At 40.0% G+C, this 24714-nt stretch overlaps 1 protein-coding gene across 4 annotated transcripts in view; it reads right to left on the reverse strand.

Moving 5' to 3' along the window:
* Positions 1–24714, reverse strand: part of USP22 (ubiquitin specific peptidase 22) — a 202453-nt gene that overhangs the window by 107618 nt on the left and 70121 nt on the right. For all 4 annotated transcript variants that reach the window (XM_074965122.1, XM_074965123.1, XM_074965120.1 and 1 more), the window contains one exon: positions 2666–2798. In XM_074965122.1, coding sequence (XP_074821223.1) covers positions 2666–2798 — 133 coding nt within the window. The remainder of the gene's footprint in view (positions 1–2665; positions 2799–24714) is intronic.

A 24714-nucleotide genomic window follows, 5' to 3' on the forward strand; every position in this document is an offset into this window, starting at 1 on the left:
ATTATTTTTAAGAGTTGTTTATTGATTGTGTTATAGGAAATATTCTCAATTTGAATTATTTTACACTCCTGTAATTCTACCACCAATAAAATTAAGCTGTTAGTTTAAAATCTTGAAATAGGTATATCACACATATGAGCACAAAAAACCCTAAATCAAAAATGCTAGACATGGATCCAATGTCGGATCCATGCAGAACAAAGGTTTACAATGGATAATTCAACCATGTCGGCTTAATATTTTTACGTTTGAAACCACCTCCAGTTACTCCTTTTCAACATTTACATCAATCAGACCAATAGTTTTATTAAACATACAGGTAGGGCATTTGCATAAGCCATTATAAGAGAGAAAATGACACACCCTTTGCAAAATCCTCACAGGGTGAGTATTTGACAATGATGAAGGCAGGAAGGCAGCAGGTGGAAATAACTCATGTAACGAATACATGTTGCATGCTGTGTTGTTGTACTTGTGTTGGTCCCAGGATATTAGAGAGACAAGGTGGATGAGGTAATACCGTTTATTGGACCAACTTCTACTGGTGAAAGAGACAAGCTTTCACACTTACACAGAGCTCCTCTTCAGGTCACCTTAAAAAGAGCGCTGTGTAAGCTCTGAAGCTTGTCTCTCTCACCAACAGAAGTTGGTCCAATAAAAAGTATTTAACAGCAAATACATAACATTCAAAATATTTTTAACCCATTATTTACAATGAAGAAGTTCTCCATAGCTTTATTTCCTTATAATGTCAGCTGACTCAAAACTACAGTCTCATGAGATAATTACATATATTATACATATTTTTATGCAAGGGTGTTAGCACATTTTGCATGCCTCTACAGCTAATCTCTGCTCCCTAAATCTGCCTCCTTTCTTGAAGTACTTAAATCCTAAAGGATAAGGGCAGTTATAAAGATAATTCTACTTATGAATTTATTTTTCATTTTAAACAAAAAGCTGTGCTCTTCTGATAAATACAGAAAGGCCACTAAGGATCTAGGAGAATTCAATGTTCTTTTCCTCTTCAAAAATCAATAAAAGTTCACTGTGCAAATGGAATGTGACAGAATCAGCGAGGATTGCATCAGTTTTGCTGGTGCACAACATGAAAGTCCTAGATTCTTTTAAAAAAAATCCAGATTTTTCTTACCTTTGCCCAAAAGCAGCTGGTCATGCATTGTACTAGTCTGCTGAAATCTAGATACTGAGGTTCAACACTCAGTGTCAATTAGTCAGGTTGGATCTTACAAGTTAGTTTCTTGGTCTGAATGAAGTAAGGTAAATATAAGGCAAAGGACCTCTTTTTGGGTAGTCCTGCTTCAGGAGAATAGTATGTCATTGTAATGCACACCTCCAATAGAACGACTGTAACTATGGTGCAGGGAAACCTGCAGTAACTTCACAGTCCAATATAACTAGAATCTTAGTGGTGGAGAAGATCACTAGGTCTTGAAAGAGGGCAGCAAACATTTTTTAGGGCAGTGCATGGACCCCCATGGGCTACCTGGCTTCCTTCATCCCTATAATTTTCTTTCTTTCTGCCCATGTTCATAAAAGGGGAAAATACAGGGTTACAAACTGATCTTAAATATGCCAAATTCACTGAGACTTCAGGTTAAAGCTTCTAAAAAACTGATTTTCCACTGCCTCACTTTTTCATAAAGTTTTGTTCAAACGGATTTGAGTGTTGTCTGGCACGTGGAATCCAATACTTTTTGACTAAAATTACGCCTTTTCATTTGGGAAAGAACCCACAAAAGATTATCCATTTTTGAGAGTGGTTATAGTTAGAAAACGAACCCTAAAAAGTTGGATTTTGATATTCCAATGTCACATTCACTGAATTTAGAAAATCAAAACAACATTCTTAACTACCATAATTACAAACACAGCTTGTTATCTAAAAATAAGTGTGGATTTTTAGTCTTCTAGATTACCCAAGAGCGAAGGCTGCAGAATCTGAGCTTCATGGGCATTTTGCTGCTGCTGCTGAAGTAGAATGAGGGAAAGCTCTTCTATTATCAGCTTTACACTTCTGACAGCAGCTGAACAATTTTCTTATTGTTAATCTAACTACATGACTAAATCAGGCAAGGACAGAAGCGCAGAAACCTGTTTTGTTTTTAATCTAAGAGACTAATTTTTCTGAACATAACCACATTAATTTTCACTGTGGAAGTAATGATAAATATCAATTTGACATTTCATTTTAAAATGTTAGACAATCACACATTTATATTCGGTAGTAAGAAATTAAAGATAAAAACTGAAATACCAATAAAAAACAAACACTGTTTTTTAAACTTAAAAACAAGAACAGTTACTGCAGCGTTTCCTTTTCCTTCATAATTTTAGCCACAAACATCAGCTGAAATAAGAAGTTGCAAGCATGAAAAGTTAAATTATAACAAGGAATGCATCTATGTTGCAGTGAAAACAAACAAACAATGAGAGTTTAAGCTACACGAGTACACTGAGTTTAGAATAGTGCAAAAGGTCGAGTCAATATAAACATTAGCTGGACCTTCCTGTTTAAGGAGCTAGTTACTGGTATATGCCACGCAGACTGAAGCCCAGGGGGAAACAAAACAAAACAAAAAAACCAAAACCACCAAACATTGGGTTACAAGGACTAGTGAGGGATTCCAGAAGGATGGCTCACCCAAGTTGTGTCGTTTTGTCTTCGCGTGCTCGTGAATATGTTTCTTTGTAAAACAGCCAAAGAAGACACAATAGAGGCAAGAGTGGAGTCTGTTCAGGTGGGCACCACACATGTGACAAATGCACGACTTCGCCTGAAATACAGAAATGGACAGTAATTATGAACAGGAAAAACCTGTTTACACAGGTCAGCATTCTGTTAGCTTCTTTATAAATGTAACAAATGGATTAGAGTTATCTGGAAGTAGAAATAAATTCCAAATGAGCAGTTAATTGGGTGTCTGAAGAATGCCAGACTGACAGCAGGGATAACTGAAGTTCTGTCTCTACAGACCAAGTGAAACTACAGGCAGTGACAGTACAAACTACTCCACTGCCCCAACACATTTCAAAACTCTGATGTGGAGCAAGTCACTTCCAGGAATAGCTAACATCCATACCTGTTCACAGTTGCTAGCTTCTCTATTGTGTATACCAAAGATGGTGTCAATTGCAAGATGTTTTTGACATCTTGCATTTGGAGATGGTACATCACCAACTGACTTCATATAGGCCAACCAGCCACGTAAGTCTTTTGGTCACTAACTAATCTGGGTTGGGTTTGAAGCAAGCTTTTGGAGGATTAAAAAGACTCCATTTCCCTGCGCCATCCAGTCCAGCAAGATATTTAATGACATCTGATCTGGGTCATTTGAAGCGAAGAAGCACACAAACTTAACATGATAGTTTGCTCTCCTATTGCTACGGTACATTTTAACTAACAACCCTGGGAAAGAAGTGTTCAAAAATTGGAAGGTAGATTTTTAAGTCCTGATCTGATCAGAACTCTTCTTTAAAATCGATATTCCATATTTTTTATTCCATTAAGTGCCCAACTCAGATATGTCAATAAATCCCTTGAGAGACTTCTATTATTCCTAGCTGGATGCAAACAAATACAAAGAATTTAGGGATAACAAGGCCAAGAAAGCACAACAAACTATTTAGCAGTAAATATTTTAAGTTTCATGTTCTACCCTTGGTTGCACACTGGTAGCCAAAATTAATCAAGCTTAAATCATTCCTTCGTATCAGAATGATGTGGACAACAATTCTAGCAACAAATGAGTAAATTAATCTAGAAACCAAGAGAATGGTGTTGAAATTCAGATATTCACTTCAATATGGTGGTTTAACTGTTCTGTAACAGCTCAAAGCTACAAAATCCACTTCAAGATAATAGAAGCGCCACTACAGTCAATGACTGTGGAGACAGCACTTTTTTATGCTGGAATCCAACGATAAATTTTCCAGATGTTAACTGATCAAATACAAAACTCGAGGCTAATTTTTTAAAAGGCAATAATCCACTAATCTATACAGTATGTATGATCCACAGCAAAGCCCAAACAGTCCACCTTTAACAGTATTTGCCCAGGCTGCCATAATTGCTGTCACAACACTCGGTGTAAAAATCAGCCAAGTAGTTTACCATCTAAGGCACTATGACTTATTTTTAGCTCTTTCAAAAGTGGTCTTAAATCTTGAATCACACACATTGTGAGTTCAAAGTTCCCAAAAGTCCTGTTAGATGAAAGTAGATCAGTTAAATTTAACAGCGCACACGTACAATAAAACATTTTAAATTAGGACAAAAACCTACCACCACCACCACCACTTATATGGAAAAAAATAAAAATAAAAAAAAAAATGCTGCAAATCTGTCAAACTGATGTTTAAACAGTGCTCTTTGGCTGCAAAAGCTAAATATGATCGACCTATCCGTTAGAGATTGTTGCTATGACAACAGCTCAGACTCAGACTAGCAACTGGCTATTTTACTTCTTAGAAAATTGTAGATGAGAAAAGTCTTTTAGCATTAAATGTATTGTAAATACAAGACAGAATGAGTGTGCAGAAACTGCTGAGCATCTTAGAGTTTTACTGCCTTTTAACCATCCCGTCATAAATACTCTTCAATTAAGTCATTTTAATTCAGTCAAAATTAAGCAGAACAATGAAACAGTAAATTAATCTAGTATAATTATGGAGGTAATTCACAATCTTTTTTAAAAAAATACTACAACCTATGTTAGCGTCTCAAGAGTTAGAAAGTCTTCAACATGGCTGGGCACTATTCATATAGATTATTGGTACAGAAGACAGTGGTGACTAAAAGTAAGTCCTTACTGTTAAACTATTCTTCTGCCCAGTCTCCAAAAAAGACCTAATCCACGAGGCATAGTAAGCTATAAATGCAGAGCATGGCACACATAAGGAAACTGGTAATCACAAGTTTCAGAGTAGCAGCCGTGTTAGTCTGTATCCGCAAAAAGAAAAGGAGTCCTTGTGGCACCTTAGAGGCTAACAAATTTATTTGAGCATAAGCTTTTGTGAGCTACAGCTCACTTCATCGGATGCATGCAGTGGGAAATAAACATGGGGAAATAGTTTTACTTTGTACACAAGGCACTTTATAAATCATTCATTAGCCCAGGATAATGAAGCCAATTTCTCTATGGCTGCTATTTTCTACACTCGGTATTGCAACACACTCAACAGGAGTTAAAGGAAAATGGCAGGCATGACAAATGAATTGTGTTGTTGACACACATTGGTGTCTTCAATTGTTGGAAGTTTGTTATTAATTTACCACCTAAAGGATAGCAAATCATCAAAACACGGTGCAGAAAGTTAATGTAGCAGCCTGACAGTGTCCTGAATTGACAGTCTTCCTTTGCACGCCAGTTTCTATTCCAAAATCTCTTTCTGGAGTAGCATGGGCTTCAACTGCAGTGAGAGCACTATGTTGGGTACATGGTGAATTGGTATAGAAAGCAGTTTGTGTCATTTATCAGCGGCCCCTAAGCAATGTAGAAGATTTGAACAGCAAAGTTCTGTCCATGTCCATGTGGACAGTGGCTATAATATAAAAGACAGACTACAATAAAGTTTTGCTGTCGTAAATCAGTCCTCTATATTGCCAGCTATTTGAGAAGTAGGTAAAAAACTCAATTTTCACTGAGCTGAAAGTCAAAATAAATAATATCCTTTATTTAAAAGTTTTCAGGGACAGAGATTTAAGGAATTTTGTCCTTATTTCCTAAACAATAAATTGAAGCATATTCGGAAGTCCAGCTGTTTTGAGACCTGGGTTTGGAAATCACCCAAAGACTTTAGATCTCCTGTGGCCAGTGACCAATATTTCAATAGATTCATTAAATGAGAGGAAATAGATAATACAATCAAGAAGAATGGGGGCAGCTTGAGGGGTAAATGATCTCAAGCTAGACTTTTTAATACAAGTACATGGTGTAATATTTAAAGACATTCCAAGAGTCACTGTGATGTGCTGATTTATTTGAGCATAAGCTTTCGTGAGCTACAGCTCACGAAAGCTTATGCTCAAATAAATTGGTTAGTCTCTAAGGTGCCACAAGTACTCCTTTTCTTTTTGCGAATACAGACTAACACGGCTGTTACTCTGAAACCTGTGATGTGCTGGTAATATTTTAGCAAGGTCTGCCCAAAATTCCTTTGTCTTGCGATAATTCTCCATCAGTGATGTGTGCCATAGAAGACAGGGAAGAACCAGAAATCTACACTTGTTTCTCCCATTTTAAACACATCCCCAAAACCACCCAAACTAAACACCCCCCATATACACAAACACAGAATAAAAGGTGTGAGGGGATGAGAAGGGAATAGCACTTGCTTTTTTTAAATGTATGTCAAAAGCACCTAGTGCCTTTGGATGGGTGCTTTACTTCTCCAAAGAATAAAAAAAGTTATGCACACTTCTCTAGAAGGCTTAAGCAGATAAAAGTACTCGTTACAAGGTGGTATTCAGTAGTTTCCAAAGAGGGGTGAACTACAGAGACAGGGAGGAGCCACATTCACTTTGGTAACAGAATTTTGACATGGGGCTCTTGTGAGCACCCAACAAGTATTACAGTAATTATTAGGCACGAGAAAGGGGTAACTCCAGAATAAAGAAGGGAAACTTTACCAATATACCAAGAAGCTAAAGGGCGCCTGGCAGTAGATTTTTTTAAAAAAAAAATACCAAACCAGCAAACATCATCATAATACCAGGAGGGAGAGTACGTTTAAGTTAAAAGTTCCTTTGCTCTAACATCAGAATTACTGCTACTAAGGGCTTGGCTACACTTGTGAGTTACAGCGCAATAAAAGGAGCCCCGGGCACACTAGCTCACTACCTGTCCACACTGGCAAGGCACGCAGAGTGCTCTGACTCCGCGGCTACAGCGCTGCTGGTACTCCACCTTGGCGAGTGGAATAACATTTGCTGCGCCCCCGCTGGAGCATCGCAATGCCAGTGTGGACGAGGTGTTGCATTACTGCGCTCTGATCAGCCTCCGGAAACGTCCCATAATCCCCTTAAGTCAAGTGGCCTCTCTGGTCATTGTTTTTGAATCACTGTAGGAATGTGGATATGCCCTTTGAAAGCTCCGTTTCTGACAGCCGGCATGCTTATCTGCTCCGAGACAAAGCAACCATTAGTAGGTGTGTGAGAGAGTGTGTGTGTGACAGACAGAGAGGGGGGTGGGGGGAAGAAGGGGGGTCTGCTGCTGTCTGAACTTACAAGACAGCATGCTGACATGTCTCAACCCCCAAAAACCCACTCTCTCCCCCCACACATACACACAACACACTCCCTGTCACACTCCACCCTACCCCACCCCCATTTGAAAAGCATGTTGCAGTTACTTGCATGCTGGGATAGCTGCCCATAATGCACCGCGCCCAATGCTACAAATGTGGCCACGCCAGTGTGCTTGAAGCTGTCAGTGTTGACAGACTGCAGAGCTTTCCCTACTGCACTCTACGAAGGCTGTTTAACTCAAAAGCACTCTACATCTGCAAGTGTAGCCATGCCCTAATAGTTTGCATTTCTCTAGCACCTTCCATCTGAAAATTTCCAAGGGCTCTACTAACAAGCAAATTCAGCCTCAACACCTTCTGAGGTGAGTAAATGTTCCCAATCCTCTCTAGCCCTAGCCCCGCCCCCTTGCCAATTTTCCAGATTCAAGACATGAGTTACAGAGAGGTTAAGCATCTTGCCCCAGGTTGCAGAGGAAATCTGTGGCAGAGCCAGGAATAGAGTCCTGCCACTCATGTGTAAACAGAAATGAAGAGCACTGTATACCCAAGATTTTGTTTTTTTAATTGTCAAGCTATCTGAGAAAATACACCTAGTATCTGAATCAAAATGGAAAGACTCCCACATTGATTTCAGTGAACCCTAGGTCAGGACCCTTGTGGGAGAAATTAAATGCTTCCTCAGCAGATAGTAAGACCTCAACTGATCGTAAGAGTCACATTTACTTTAGTATATATATTTTAAATAAAATGCTCTAGGTTCATCTATACTGTTTATTATTTATAATTCTTTCACTAACCTTCAACATGTAGATTGTAGTATCTGTAAGCACTTTTTAAATTCTTTTGTAATTTCTTTAGTCATTCATATTACAATCAATATCCTTGTGTCTTGTACAAGGACAGTACACAAGAGGCAGCGGGAGGCATGTGAAGCTGGATCCTTTTCCCTGTGCCTCTTTCTCAAATGACAAATACATAAATAGTCACAAAAGACTATGGTACAACAGATCATTGGCCCTTTCTACACACTTGAGATGCAGGCTGAAAAGCAATCCTAATGGTGACTTTTCTTTTGCGTTAAAGCCTTGGGGCAGGAGAAAGTCAATATTAAACCAAGGCAGGCAAGATTTATTACCCTGGAGGTGACAGGAGTATGCTGAAAATAATGAACTCAGGTCAAATCTGCCTTCTGATGTTTCTGGCCATCTTAGCAATCACCACTTTGCCTGCATTTATCACAAGACTCTTTGCATTGCTTCTTTAAAACAGATAAACCAGAAGCCCTTTCTTTTCTTTGCCATTAACCCGCAGATTATATTTTATAGGTGGATTACATATAGCCAGGAACTGAAGAAAGACTTGAAACCTAACAATTGGCTTTTGACTTTTTAAAAGCAGAAGTAATTTTCTAACAAGGAACTGATTCTATAACTATTGTGTGATCTGACATCTCCCCACTTCTAGTAATATAAGGATGATTCAGAGCAGGTCCGGGAGACAACATGTTTTTCATGCCTCATTTTTTTTTTTTTTTAAAACTCGATTAAAAAAAATTGTTCACTCACTTCCTGGGAAGAAGTTAATCATCACTATCCCTCTTCATAAGAGAAACTAATGTATATGTTTGGGGAAGACTTTTCCCCTTCATGTAGTGTCTAATTTTTGTATCCAGTCCTATTAGGGTTGTATATGCACTGCATGCCAGTAACAGCGTATTTCATGTGCATTTAGAAAAACACACAGGAAGTCTGACTCGAAAATAACAAGATGATTCAATGAAATATAGTTACCTCCAAAATTGTCTTATTCAACAGATTTATTCAGATTTTTTTTTTTTTTGCTGTAATAATGGATTAGTTATAGGTAGCAAAGGAGTTTAGCCATTTCAGTTCCACTACAAGGCAAATCTAAAACTGAATAATTTGTTCTGTACTGGTAGGTTTGTTCCCACTAGTGTAACACCAGAGACAAAATACATCACGTGTATAATACACTGTCAACTTTCTGCTTATGAGGGCAGGATGGGGGCAGATGGAAAGTGCTCTTAGAACTTTCCTGTAAAGAGAACATCTGGCTCCAATCAGTTGTGCACAAGTTAGAACACCGAAATGCTGTTAAGTTTATAGTTAAAAATGAAACAGCCTACCTTGTTAAGTCACATCATATTTCTCAATTTAAGTATGAATTAAAATATACCATTACAGCCACCTACACAGCATAGTTTGCTCTCCTGTTCCAATTTCTGGGGTCAGTGAAACGGAATATTCTGTCTACAATGAAAAGCGAAAAAAGGGAAACTGAAAGTGTTGCTCATCATGCTGTGAAAGAGGCTCAAGTACAATCCTCTCAGGCAACTCCTTGTCTTCACCTTACAGAGACCGTCAAAACTTCTTCCTCCAGTACACCTTCAACCTACAGAGAATGCATCTCGGCTGGGGTAGGTTGCGCCTGCCATTATAAGAGAGGCAGAATTCCAATTCCTCCTGCAGAATAATACCTGAGTGAAACTTAACTATTGGAACATCAGTGTCTGTTTACTTTGGGTTTTTTTCAAAACAGTGGTGAGATTAGCCCTTCAGCTGCACACTGTGAACTACTATAAGCCAAGTTTTTTTCTGCAATCTTGGTTTTCTGATATTTTTCAGTTCCAAGCCTTGTTGCTTTCCCTTTATTCATATCAAGGAGAGAGAGAGAGAGAGAGAGAGAGAGAGACTGACCGACCAAGCCAAGGGAGACCACAAGGAAGACAAAATTCATAATGCTGGATTCTACTGCTGGAACATCTTGGTGAAAAATGCCCTTAGTTCTACAGACAGATCTTGGTTTAGGCTACAGAACTGGGAAACATGAGAATGGCCTTCCATTATCAGTTCAAATAGTAAGTCTGGCTTACTATTACACATCTTGGGCAAGTTATTTGAGCTCTGTGACTCAATTTCCTCAACTGTAAAATGCCAGAATTCATTAGTGTTTGTGAGATGCTCTAATATCATGGTGATGAGTGCTACAGAAATACTCACAAATTAATAAAAATCAGGAAAGTGTTTTCTGTATCTGCAGTTGGTTTGTTATAATGGTAGCATTCACAGCTGGTTTTCCTTGCTCACCCGCCATCCACAAAGGCAGTTTGGCTGAATAAATCGGTTTGGTCCAGGCTCACTCCCTTTCTCCCACCCACAGCTAGAGATCTGCTGTTGACACAGAAGTAAGAGCCGTCTTGAAACGATAGAGAATTTATTCTGAGTACTGAGGATCATTCATATAAAATGTATCACAAAACTTAAGATGAAAGTGAAACACCCAGGTCAGGTGAATCCTTGTGTCTTTGGACAAAGAAGTTTTAGCTAGGTCATTCAGACAAAGGTAAATGTAGATGTTTTCTCTCTCTCTTTGAAAGGTAAACTGTTCATGGGTAATGACCAAAGACTGAAAAGGCACTGCCACTAACTGGTGGTGGTGACCCTGGATTGAAGATCTGGAAAACTCATTGGTGGCAAGATGTAGAACATGCAGATAAACCTCTGTTAGATCTATGGAACACATGTAGTATAGAGGGGCTATTTCTTAACATGACAGTGTAAGAAAGAGACTGAAAATCCATCTATTAAACTGTCTTCCATAAGGATCAGTTGAGAGCAGATAAGATTAGATCCAGTCTGGTTCTTCAATTCTAAAGGGTCACCAACACCTTTTGAACGAACACCTCTGTTTTGCTGGAGACCATGACGAATCTGGACTAGTTACCCTGGAAACCTTCACGCAAAGAAGAATTCTCCCTATGTCCAGCAAATTCTGAATGGATCGATGATCTGCTTGCTTTTCTTCACCAGACTGAGCAGGAGAATAAGAGGAAGTGAAGTGGGCTACTGGCAATTATAACCTACCTGAATGAGCCTATTGGTTGGTTGTGGTGACAGCCCAAGAGAAAGTATTTCAGCCCCTCTGAGTTGGCAAGGATTCATTGTCTATTGCTTTTATAAGGAGATTCTGGGACATCTTCACTGAATGGTAGCTGATCTAATTTCTAAATACTACCACGTAACAAACGGACAGATTGGCCTGGTTTGGAAGAACGTAGATTATAAGATCTGGTCCACATCTAAAATTTAGCTTGACCTAGATACATTGCTCAAACGTGTAAAAAACTTCACACCCTGTGCAAAGTAGTTCAGTCGACACACAGCTAGGTCACTGGAAGAATTGTTCCATCAACCTAGCTATTGCCTCTCAAGGGGGTGGATTTACTGCAGTGACGTAAAACCCCCCTCCATCCCTGTAGTAAGTGCCTACGCTACAGTGGCATAGCTTCAGCTGTGCTGCTGTTATAGTGTAGGTACACCTCAAGTAGTCTGAGCCCAACAAAAGAGGCTGCAACAAGGTTCCTCTTAAAAGTTTTCACGTAAAAAGCTCCACTGTCCACATGTTAGGGTATTACGAAGAAGGAACCTAGTCCTAAATTGGTAATATCACATGCAATGTCACATAATAGGGCTGTTTTGATAGATTTCATATGCTGTTTGGAATTTTCCAAAGTATTTCTTTAAAAGGATGACACAGTTAAGAGAACACGCTCCTTGTTGTGACCAAACATGCCACAGCTTCTTTGAGGCCAATGCAGGAAATTTCAATGCCTCATTTCACAGAGCTGTAGATCTTTTTTTGTCTCCGAAGATCTTTGTGTGCTCTGGTCCAGCCTACATGAGTCACTAGGATCTTCCAGGAATCATTATTTTGCTTGCTTAGAGTCAGGAAGAAGAATCGATCCTAAGGACACAGGGAAATTGTTACTTTTGTCCTGATACATGTGGTACAGTGTTAGAAACATTCTATTAATGGAGCTTTCCCATTCCACATGGGCCATTCCAGGTTCACCATTTCCCCCCTAAAGATTACTGGAATACGGATATGCCTCTCTTTTTTTCCCCATTTTAAAGTGGTCATATTTAATTCAGCAAAACAAGGCCCCCAGTGATCCTCTACGTACAAAAAAAATCCATTCCTCCACAATGAATATCAATTTGATCATCCAGTTCATCCCCATGAATCAGCCTCTCGTAACCATCTGAGTCAGAGTTCCTAGATTTGTGGGTAAAGGTGAAAAAGGATCAATTTATGAATTTGCCAGGGTTCCAATTAGATTTCAAAGCAGAAATCTAACAAACTATGTCTGCCAATATATTAAAAACCAATAGGCTAACCCAGGGGTCCCCAAACTTTTTCAATCGCACCCCCACCTACCCAGTCTGAACCTCTCCCCCCTGCGAGCTGGAGCAGGGTGGTGGAGGGGTGAGTGGGAGCCATGGTCAGGTTGTGTGGGGTTGAATGGGGCAGAGTGGGGGAGGAGCAGCCACACTCAGGGCAGGAGAGGTGAGCTGCCGGTACCTCTCTTGCCGGAGCCATCCCTGAGTGCGCCTACAGGATCCAGCAACAGCTGCTGCTGTTCCTGCTCCCAATAGTAGAGGCTGGTTACTGCTACTGGGTGACTGGAACTGGAACCAGGACTGGAGTGGAACTGGGGGCAGAGCAGGGCTGGGTGGTGCTTCCTTCCTGCCCCGCGAGTGGCTGGCCCACCAGGCCCCACCCAGATGTTCCTCTACGCCCCCCTAATGGGGCACGCCCCACAGTTTGGGGACCACTTGTATAACCCCTTTTACTGAGTTGAGGGAGCTTTAGCAGACAAGTTTAATGCTGGATTCTTTTCAGCTCAACTTTTAACTTGAACAGTATTTCTTAAATCAGGAAATTTGCTTATTCTTAACCAACCAGCAATTTATTAATTCACCCAGAAGCACATTAGTATACAATCAACAGTTCACCACAATTATAGACATAACCAATTGTGTACACTACCCACACAATTCAGTCCTGCAAGCAATTATCAGAGACTAGAGTGCAGGTTCCATAGTTATAGCAAAGAACAATGCCAATTAGCAAGATTTTTTATGACATTTTCTTATGATCAACGATTCTCAATTCTTTAGTACTTAACACATTTATCACGCTTCTAAGGCTGCACTGGCCTTTAAGGTACTTTGAAGAATGTAATTACTTCTAAACTTGTCACTTTTGGACCAATCTAGCCAAAGAGAATATTAAAAGCAATTGCTTAAAACAATTCTGTTCAACCTCCCGTAGGCCAATTCGCTTGGATTTACGAAGGATTTAAAAATCTAAAATATGCTTACTTGAGGTCTCAGAGAGTGTAGATGCAACAAAATAACCTACAGTTATTTATGTTAAAGATCAGAAAAAGAAATACAATCTTTGAGATGAGCTCTCACCACTTCTTATCCTCTTAACCCTGGGATGGGAAAGAGTCCTTTCCACATGGCTGTTCCAGGCATCAGTTGCACTTAGGATTCTGCATCTTCTTGTTTTGGGTTCAGTCAACTCTTTTGAGCTCGGGTTACCATATGTCTGGGTTTTCCCGGACAATGCCTCATTTTTGAATTTCCGTCCTCTGTCCGTGCGGGACCGGGATTTTTTTCCAGAGCAGACGCTGCAGCTCCAGAAGAGCCCCAGTTGGTCTCTCCCCTACATCCGCAGCTGATTGGTCCATTCCCCCGCGGCCACAGGTGCCAGATCCCGTCCACCCAGGCTCCAGCTCCCAAGCCCTGGGGAGAGGGTCTTGCAGGGAGCGGCTGACAACTGTCGCTGCATCCTGGCTTGCATCAGCCACCCTGCCACCACGACAGGGAGTGACACTACCCCCCACCCATCTCCAGTGAGTAACCCCACCATGTGTACCCCCCCTCCAGCTGCTGGTCCTCCAGGCAATGTCCTCTTTTTGGAAACCTGAAATATGATAACACTATTTTGAGAACATGGTGACCTTGGTTTATACACATTGGTTTCAGGGCTCATTGGAGGGGGCCACCTTCCGATTCCTACGGCACACATGCCAAATGGATCCTCAGATTTCAGCTCCTTTAGTTTCTTTGCTTCTTCTACTGATGTCCAGAAGACCGTGTTGGTGTATAACAAAATTTCCTTAATCCTTTTCTTATTGGAGGCTTTTTAAGTTTGATTTCAAGGATTGTATTTCATTATTTTCCCCAACTATCAATTGGGATCCCCTTTTAAAGCAATTGCTCTTAATATCCCAAAATTATACCATGGTTTACATCTTTCAACACTTCTTTCTTGTGCCATACAATTCCTAATACTTCCAGAGTGCAACAATTATTTACAATGAAAACCAACAAAATCCTTATAATCTTCTTAATTTGGAGGACATGCTCCATATATTCTTTGATCATACTAAGCATTTCACATTTAGGATTTAGACTAGAATAAGAGACATTTTCCACATATAAAAAAATATATATCTGACTCATAAGGCAAACAAATATGCAAATTCTAATATACCATAAATAATCTCTCTTTCATCCCATATTTGATTTACAAGGAAACAATGTATAGTTTATAATTTGAGGTGAAAACATATGGCTTGGATTTCTAGGGGTACAAGTTTGCCCAATTTGGCCTTCAATCTTACAACCACCTTTCTAGTTTGTTTAACTTGCAGCTGCATTGCGCATCTCTTCTTGATCCACTGAGTGTGCAATAGGCCATTTTGCAGAGGAAATCAGATTGTGACTCACTTGGTAACTTTGAATTTTTAAGCTAGGCTGGGACGGACAAAGATTTATACATATGCAAATAGTAAGAGATTCATGCCTATGTCTTTAACAATACTTTCATTTAGCCATTTTAGTTTCTATAGTGGGGGAAGGGAACACCTGATCTTGGCTGATCTGGGAGTCCTTAGACAAAGTGTCTCTCACTATTTCTTATTGTCTTCATAGGTGGATCTTATTTTGGGATAAAAAGTGAGATAGCTTTCCCGATTTTTGAGGGCTAGAAGGAATTATTAGTTATCATTCCAGGTATATCAATCCAATATATTCCTTACAAGAGAGATATTTCTTTCTGAAGATGAGGACTTGTCCTTTTGCTGGGGGAGTTTTAGATTTAGAATCTAAAGCTTCTGACACTGGAGTTTGCTCTTGTTTGGATTTCCTTTTAGATCCTTCAATTGAAGATGCAGAAGGATTTCAGTGTCCAGATTTATCTGCTCTTTTCCTTTAGTCTTCCAGGGGAATGGAGTGGAGCTTCCTAATGGCAATGCACTGTTTACAAGCTCTGGGGTCAGGATGTAGAGACAAGAAGGACTTCCTATGTCTGGAGGAAGATTTAGGAATGTTGATGTTCTCCAGTCTTGTTTCAGAGTCTGACTGCTCCCTTTCAATCCAGATGTTAGCCAAACACTTGCTAGCTGCAAATAGTTCTGAAAAACAGACTTACTACCTTCTCTCTCCCAATTCTTTTCCCATTGTTTTTTATTTTCAGTTAGACATGCACTTGGGTACAGATTTTAAATCACTTGGTAGAATAATTTCAAAACTATCTACAAATAACTAGGAAGTCCAGCATAACTGAAAAATAAATCTACAGTAGATTTGTGGTTAAATCTGTCTCTCACATAAAACTGTATCTATATAGCAATTCCACCTTACTGGAGAAAACAGTACATCTAGCTCACCTGATAGTTACGCTTTACGTTAGTATACCTAGTTCACACTCATATTGGCTCCTGAATTTACAAACTAAATACGGAAAGGTAATGTTGCTTAATTTAATGTTAAAATCAGGTTACAACACAACAGCGAGTTAGTTTTCTTAATTTCACCAGGAAATCCCAGTTGACTGCCCAATTTGGGCATTTAAAGTGAAGAATATAGGGCTTGTTGCTAATGCAAGCACTGAGACAGTTAAAGCACCAGACAAAGACTGGCATTAAAGACCGATAAAACTCAGCAATTTGCAATACCTCCTGACTGAAGAAGAGTGCTGGCAACACACTAGAGACGCCCTAGAAGAATTTGTTGCAATATTAAAAATAAAAAAAATTATACTGGATAAAGTTCTGTCCATCCTCCAACCCTCTTGAAACTTTGGTAAAACTTGCCCCCCAAAATTTGGGCCCACAGAGGATAAACTTGACAAATTTCACCTTGAAAGAAAAAACACTAACAGTTATTTGTGCCAGATATATACAATATCCAGGACAAACCTTACTGAATTAAGTTAGTTTAACATCTTTGAAGTTCATTGTATTAAAAATGCATATGTTTATGTACTATCATGGGATGGTAGGGAACTTCCTTAGCAGGAAAGAGAAGACTAATGCAATCTCTGGGAGATATTAGGAACTTCAAAGGACTTTTGGGGACAATACACATGAAGGGAATTTCCTAGGAAATACTTGTGGGTGACTGAAATGCAAACGATCCTGTTCAAATCCATACTTGAAGCTACACCCTGGGGAGAGAAACTGAGGCTATGTCTGCAGGGGGATAAAAAACCCACAGCTGGCCCAGGTCAGCTGACTTGGGCTTGTAATGCTCAGGCTCTGGAGCTGGGGGGTGGGGTGGGGTGGGGGGGAACTGCTGTGCAGATGCTTGGGCTCAGGCTAGAGCCTAAGTTCTGGTACTCTGCAAGGGCAGAGGGGTCCCAGAGCTCGGGCTAGACTGAACATCTACACATTGATTTTTAGTCCTGCAGCCCAAGCCCGGTGAGCCCATGTCATCTGACCCAGGCCAGCTGCAGGTGTACCACAGGTGTTTTATCCCTGAATAGATGTACCTTGTGTCTACTGATTACCTCTTCCTGAAAGCTTGTTCAAAGACCTCCAAACTGTATAAAGGAGTGACTAAACATTTCATAAGCACGCTAGTTCTGAGCTGAGGTTTTTGTGAACTTGTGACCATAGAAGAGACCCCTTTGTGGGATATGAAGGACTCATCACCTGCCAGAGCCAATGACAGTGCTGGGATGATCTCTGGTAGGTTTATTAGCATGTGTGTAGGTTCTTTTATTGTTTTTAATGTTTTCTCTGAAAAGCTTTTACCCTCAGAATAAATATGCTCATACAGAAAGGGATGTGTGGTAACTTATAACTGTTGCCAATTGTTCTGTTATTAGTCTCTGAAGAGGCAAGAGAAGCCTGCTTTGGTAGCCTGTCTTTTTCTGGGAATAACACAGTGAAGGCAGGGAGCCATTCAGCCTGGAGATACTCCAATCAGAAGAGAGAGAGAGAGAGAGAGAGAGAGAGAGAGAGAGAGAGAGGTCTCTCTCCACCCAAGAGAGATGGTGGACAGCGGTGCTGGAACCTTAGAGAGATGCCCTTGCTGTACTGTGAAGGAAAATACAGGAGCAGTTGCCCTGAACTGTGACAGTTATAAGCAGCTGAAAATGATCCCTTAGAATGGAAGTGTTTGTGCAGACTTAATGGAGTCACTATATGCTTTACCTAAAATGTGTAACAGTAGTTCTATTTTTCACATGTCCTCCATCCCTCTCACAACCCCCTTCAATCACTCTCCCTTTCTTTTCTCTGCCTCTTCCATCTTTCATTTCTCCTGTTCCCTATCATAACAAATATAACCAACATTTACTGTCCTGGACTCTCTCCATACTATTCTCTTCCTTACCTCATCCAAATCATCACAAAGTCATAGGACCCACTAACTTCCATCAACAGGGTAGAGAAGTCTTGGCTGTTAGTGGAAGGTAGCAGCAGGAGGCTCCTCAGACTTCTCCTCCTCCCCTCTTGCACAAGTTTTAGGCAGCGAAACAATGGTGCTATGGTTTAGCCTGGCAGCTCAAGGACCCCAAGTCTTATGCCACAGCTGGGGGGGGGGGGGCGAGGAGAAGAGGAATTGAGTGCATTTTTAGGATTGGTCTACACCTAAAACCTAGGCTGATTTAGCTACATTGCTCAGGACTGGAAAAAAATGTCAAGGACTGCAAAACGTAGTTAGGTTGACCTTACCATTGCTGCAGAAGCACCTAGGTCGACGGAAAGGGATGAATTTACCACAGCAGTGGAAAAGCCCCTTTGGTTGCTGTAGTAAGTGTCTACAATACAGCAGCATAGCTGCAGCTACAAACTAAATATAAAAACGACACTGACTAAATATAAATTCCAGCTAACCAGCTAATGTTACGAAGGAACTAAAATCCAGCCACAGAGCAGGGGGAGAAGCGCACTTCAAAGAAATAATTTGGTTTTCAGCAGTAACAACATGAGTATTATACCTTTACTACAGACAGCAAGTAGTGATCACTGATCTTAAAGCTGAATGAGCAAGCTCAAATTCCACTATTAGCTCTCTTTTGGCAGACGGCCCAGCCAGTGCACTAGGAACTTACACTACACACCCATTATTTACAGGTGTCCATAACTTGTCATCTACTCTAGGAAGGATACATTTAAGAGCCCATGGTGCTTTGTAAGCATCCATTTAAATAATGGACATTGTTTAGGGGAAATCAAATCTTTTTATACTGAAGGAAAAATTCTCTTTACATAACAAGAGATAGGAAATATTGTATCATAGAAAGATGTATAGATGCTTTAATCTTCAAATGCAAGTCTTTCCTTTCAAAACCAAGTTTAGAGAATACATAATGAGGCATGTATATATTCGCTGTGTTGATTTTATCTATTTCCTGCAATGCACCACTGCAGTAGCCAATTTCACATGAGCGCAAGATGATTGCCAATACTGCAGTAGTGTGTTCTAAGATCTAGTACAAAATCTATTACTTTACCTCACCATTCCCCTGTGTCAGCAAATCATGAAAATGTTTTTAAATGTCCTATTAGGTAATATATTGATCTAATCTTTGACCACATGACTTGAGAAGTAATTCAGTAGGCAAGGTAAGCAGACATGCACCCTGCACAATGTCATGTAGGTATTATTCAGCTCTCCCCATGTTGCAGAGATACTTTGAGCAAGGCAAGATACAGAGAGGAATTTGATTCCTCATATGAAAATAGGTAAGCTCTTGGGAAGTCTACCGTGCTACTTTGATGAAAATACTCTAGGCAGCATTTTTTCAGAAAAAGAAACTTAGGGATATATAGATCAAAGCCTACCAAGTCCTAGAGAGTCTCATTTAGACAAGCATAGATATTTCAGCTCTATTTTCTTTAACCACTCTAAACTGTCCATAAAAATGTGAACTTAATTAGTCCACATCAAAGTCAGTGCAGTTGTGCTAGTAGGAAAGGCTGATGGGAACTGCTACAGTACAGATTCTCTACAGCATGACTTATTTATGAGACAAATACACGCAACAAAATAAACAAAGGGGGGGGGGGAAGATGGAGAAAGAGAATAGAGAGGACGGAATGAGTGACATGCTGTTCCTATTAGCAGCTATTTGTTTTTATTAAAAAATAATGCTGTTTCAAGTAGGCTGGACCCAATGTCTGGCCTACCTATAAAGTGTTATTCTGATGGAGAATACCCTGCAAGTGTTTTGTTTTTAAAAAGCTGTATACAAACTATACACAACTCTATCAAGATTTTTAAAGCATTCCCAGACTGCTGCCTTCCCCCACGCCCCCACGCCCACATTTACTGCTGCAGAGCAAGCTAGCGGAGGGTGCACAAATTAATCCCATTCTTAGAACTGTTCTAACAGCTGTGGACATCAGTGATGCAGGTGACAAATATAAAAGTAAACAAGGTAAAAAATGATGTTGGCTTGTGCACTGTAAAAGACTAGGAAAAAAACATGTCCTTTGCTGAAAACAAGTTCTATTTCCCTCCATCCCTCAAAGAGTCTAACAATGGAGCAGAAAAAAAAATGAAATTAATTTTCCTTCATGAAAGCTATATTTGCACAAGAGGTTCTACCATTATGAGCTGCCCCTACTTCCTGTCTCCCAACAGATTGGCCAATTTGCTGATATGGATTTGGGCATCTCACCCACTGAGCTCCCTAGGCGGATACGTCCTTAGCAATAACCTGAAATATAAACTGCTAAAACTGTTGATAATTACTGAACAGGCAGACAGTCAATCATGGGAAACCATCCTGATATCTCAACTGGATAAGCCTCTCACAAAAACACAGTTTTCAGATGGTGATATATATTTATATTTTATTCTAGGGCTCCTTGGACTGAGACCAAATGGTTTTGCTTATCCCATTACTCACACAGTTGGGTCCACAACAGGTAAGCTGGAGGTCAAGGTGTTAGGATATAGATATTCAGGCCTGTCTGTAAAGGCCTATTCTTTTAGAATTTAGGTATATGTTTATCATTTAGCTAGTTACAGAAGTATAAAAGAAAGAATCTGTGTAAGGGCCTTCTCTCACTGTGACAGTCTGAGGCCCTGTTCTTAGGCTAATGCCTTTGGCCAAGCAGCAGAGGAAGCCATAAGCTGGGAAGCGTACGGTCACATCCTCACATTTCCAACTAGTCATACTGAAATAAGGCAATCTGGGGCTGTTAGAAAGGTGATCTGATCTATCACCTCCAGAGAAAGGGAAGAGCCTAGAAGATGTCGAAGGAAATTTAGTTTGATAGTTTTCTGTTTGGTAAGAACTCGCTTATCAATAGACACAGCTGGGAAACCCTTATGCCTTTATAGATGTAGTTGTGAAATCCTCACTTCTGTATTGTTTTGTCATTATAGTTCCCCCCTTTACTATTGTTTATTTGCATGTTCTCTGTCTAGTGTTGTAACTGTTTCTGTCTGCTGTATAATTAATTTTGCTGGGTGTAAACTAATTAAGGTGGTGGGATATAATTGGTTAGCTAAACGTGTTACAATATGTTAGGATCGGTTAGGTAAATTTCAGTAGAATGATTGCTTAAGGTATAAACTATATACATTGGGGCAAACAGGAAAAAAGTTGGGATTCGAAAATAAGGAAAAAGGAACTTGGATTTAAGCTTGCTGGAAGTTCACCCCAATAAACATCAAATTGTTTGCACCTTCAGGCATTGTTGCTCTCAGTTCATGCGAGAAGGACCGGCGAAGTGGGAGAGTGAAGGAATAAGCTCTCTAACACAAGGTACCACTGTCTTGGACTATTAATGATACTTCAGCCTAATACAGCATCTGAGGAAGCACCTACACCTGCCTTGAAAGTTAAAACCTGACCACATGGCTGCTACCTGGCAAATCCACAGAGTGAAAGCAAATTCTCAAGTGGCCTGAGAAGAAGCTGTGTTCTCCGATTAGAGAATGCTTTGACAACAGAGAGCCTCTGCAGCCTTGTATACCTCAATACAAGCTTTATTAATTCAAGTCACTAGGGTACAGCAAGAGGCCCTTTGTTCTTTCTTCATATCTTTGAAAAATAAAAACTCATGATCCTGAAATCCTCAGTTCTCTGGAAATATCAACACCCCTTTCTTTTCAGAAGATATAAGATTAAGGCATATTGATATCCCGATCCTTACAGAACTACAAATCCACCATGGGCACCATTCTCAGAGTCATTGTGCCTGGGGAAGAGATGAAAAGGGGGGAATTTTCCAAAGGATATAGCTACCTATTACCACTTGTTGGGCCAAATAAGGAAACTGATATTAAAACGTGGGTGGATGAAGTAAAATCTTCCCAAAACAACCTCAACTGATTCTTTGGGAAAGGGAAATTTCTCGTGACAAAACTTAACTTTTCCCTCACTTAAAATCTTCACTAAGGTCACATAGTTGATGAAGAAAACGTCATTAACTTGGAATGAGGTGAAAGGAAGATGCTAGTTTCCTAGTGAAACATTAACTAATACTGCAATATTGTAACACCTCATGCTGCACATTAAACATTTATTTGTTCTGTAAAGCTTGCATTTCAAAGAGAATGCTTTGTAAAAAATATTAAAATCTTGAATTAGAAAGTTATTTATCCTTGGTATCAAAATGGCAACAAACAACATCAAAATATACAAGAACCCATGCAGCTTCTATATATTTATGTTTTGGAAAATATTGCAAAATTTACTTAATTTCTCCACACCAAAAGGTTATATTTTTAAATTTAAACATGTAGCAGTAAATTCTCAGTTACAGCTTTGGTTAGTGGTCAGGCCCCAGCCCAAGGGGATGAGTTTAGAACTGACCCCTTGTCAACTAATCCATCATCTGAAAAAATTCAGAGGCCTGAGGGTAGAATAGTTCATGGCTTTCTACCCTCTGGCATCACACCAGGGGGAAATTTCACCAAGGACATGGAGTAGATTAAATACTTCATAGGAAGGTATAAGATGCAGGCAGTGGGCAGATGTGGGATAATCTGCACCTCCACGTATCTCTCATCCTGACCTCTAATAGCTTAGATTGGCTTACGTTCTGAAGTACGAGGTTTAATATCCTTTCCGAAATTCTTGTTTTGATTCATTATAGCAACTCTGGATAATCTTGATATCCATATAAATAGCCAATTCTTTTAAAATTTTTAATTTATTGGCCTCATTGACTTCCCAAAGCTGTGAGTTCCATAGTTTTGTCACTTTGGAAAGTTTAGGCTAAAGGCTCTTGGTATTCCACCCCACTTTTGAATAACGTGGGGAAGAGTGGAGTGATACTGGACTTATTTGTTCGTTCAGAAGATTGCACTCCCTCTTCCCCCATTTCACTAATTGCACACCTTATAGACTCAGACTATCAGAGTTGGAAGGGACCTCAGGAGATCATCTAGTCCAACCCCTGGGTCAAAGCAGGCACAATCCCCAATTTTTTTTGCCCCAGATCCCTAAATAGCCCCCTCAAGGATTGAGCTCACAACCCTGGGTTTAGCAGGCCAATGCTCAAACCACTGAGCTATCCCTCCCTCCACCTGCATCATATTCTTCCAATCCCTTTAAAGAAAACCCTAAGTGGCATGTTTAACTTACCTAGGGAAAGTGTCGTCTCCACTACATATCTGAATCCTTAAAAGCCTAGAGAACAGAGGCCAAGGTCATCCTTGAAGTGGGGTCTCCACAAACTTTCCTTCAATACTGATCAAGCACAGATCTGACTGATGTTTAATAAATTATAAGTGAACGGAGCTGACAGTCAGGCCCTAAATCTGTCTTCTGATATTTATATAAAAACTAGTTACACAGTAACGCAGTGTTTTTGAGACCTCTAGAGTCCACTGAGTAGGCTCAAGTCTTCATCTCACCAGGAAGCCACAGCAACATCTACAATGAATACTAGAACAGAGTATACATACATATATGTGGGACTTGAAAATTTCACCTCACTCCCGCAAAGTAGGAAACATCTAGTGATGTCAACTTCTTTAGATCCTAGGTTTTTATTTTTTATTTTTTTAAATTTTTTAAATAAGAATTTAGTCCTTAAGGCTGTGAAGACAACCTTCCAAACAGGACCTAAGTTTAATCAATAGTGCTGGCTCCTGACTGTACTAATGCCTCTGCTGCTTTCTCAAGCCTTAGTGTGAACACTGACCATGGCCTTGTCAATCTTATTGATACTACCCAGATTCCTGTGGGTGGCAGTAGAACTGACAATCAAGTCTATTTAACTATCACCTAGGAAACCTGTGGAGCAGCTGTGGCAAAGGAAGGTACCTATTCACTGGGGAGGATGCCCCAAAATGTAGGGACAGAAGAAAAATAGATACCCCAAGCCACAGAGACCTGTATTAACAAGGAGGAAGGGAAAACTGTAGAGTAAGACTGCCTCCTGGCTGTGAGGAGGGTCTGAGGTGGGAGTGAGAACACAGACAGAAAATACTCCTCTTTTCCAGTAGCCCCCACATTTAGGGGAACAATGAATTTGGGAAGAGCAAGGTTAGCTTACAACTAAGATACTAGTGCCCAAATGATGCCTGTAAACTCTGTAACGTATCTAAATCCCCTTTCAAAATGGTTTTATCATGCCTCATACCTTTAGTTTTTTATTGTCCACCCATTACATGGGCCAATCAAGCCTGAAATGCAAATGGCTGGATTTTCAGAGGTTCCCAATATCTGCAACTTACACCGACTTCAACTTCAACACCGATGACAACTGCAGGACCTTAGCACCTCTGAAAATTAGGCCATCAGTGCATCCCATATAAATGTGTCACACTGAAAAACAAAAACATCACTCCTGATGTATGCAATTGTGGAGATCTGACAAGACATCTTGTGCCAAGCTACTAGACAATGTTAATTCTCCTGCACTAGTCTCCTGTATTTATGAGGTGGGGAAGTGGTAAATAAATCTATTGTGCCAAAACCTTCAGCTGAATACAGATATTTGCTTCAACAAAGGCTGAACACTTCAGTTTTAGTACCATTTTACATCCCACTAGTATTATTTCCAGATCTTCCTTTCTACTAGGCTGTCTGATTACATAATACTACACACTGAAAACAAAAATTAGTAGATTACAGTGTTTGGTTTCATTTATGGACATTGTACTTGGATTGTTATCTAATGCAGAAAGCCTAGCTTAAATTAAAAAAGTTGATATAAAATTAGTTAAGACAAAACAAACGCAGCCTCTGCAGCAGCCAGCTGGACTCAGTGGCTGGGAAGCTTCTGAGCCACTGCACATCATTCTTTAGCAAGGAGTTTCTACACATCTGCATTCCAAAAAGTCAGGGCAAAAACAGTAAGCTTTGAAACAG

Source organism: Natator depressus, chromosome 10, assembly GCF_965152275.1.
Source record: "Natator depressus isolate rNatDep1 chromosome 10, rNatDep2.hap1, whole genome shotgun sequence".
Lineage (NCBI taxonomy): Eukaryota > Metazoa > Chordata > Testudines > Cheloniidae > Natator > Natator depressus.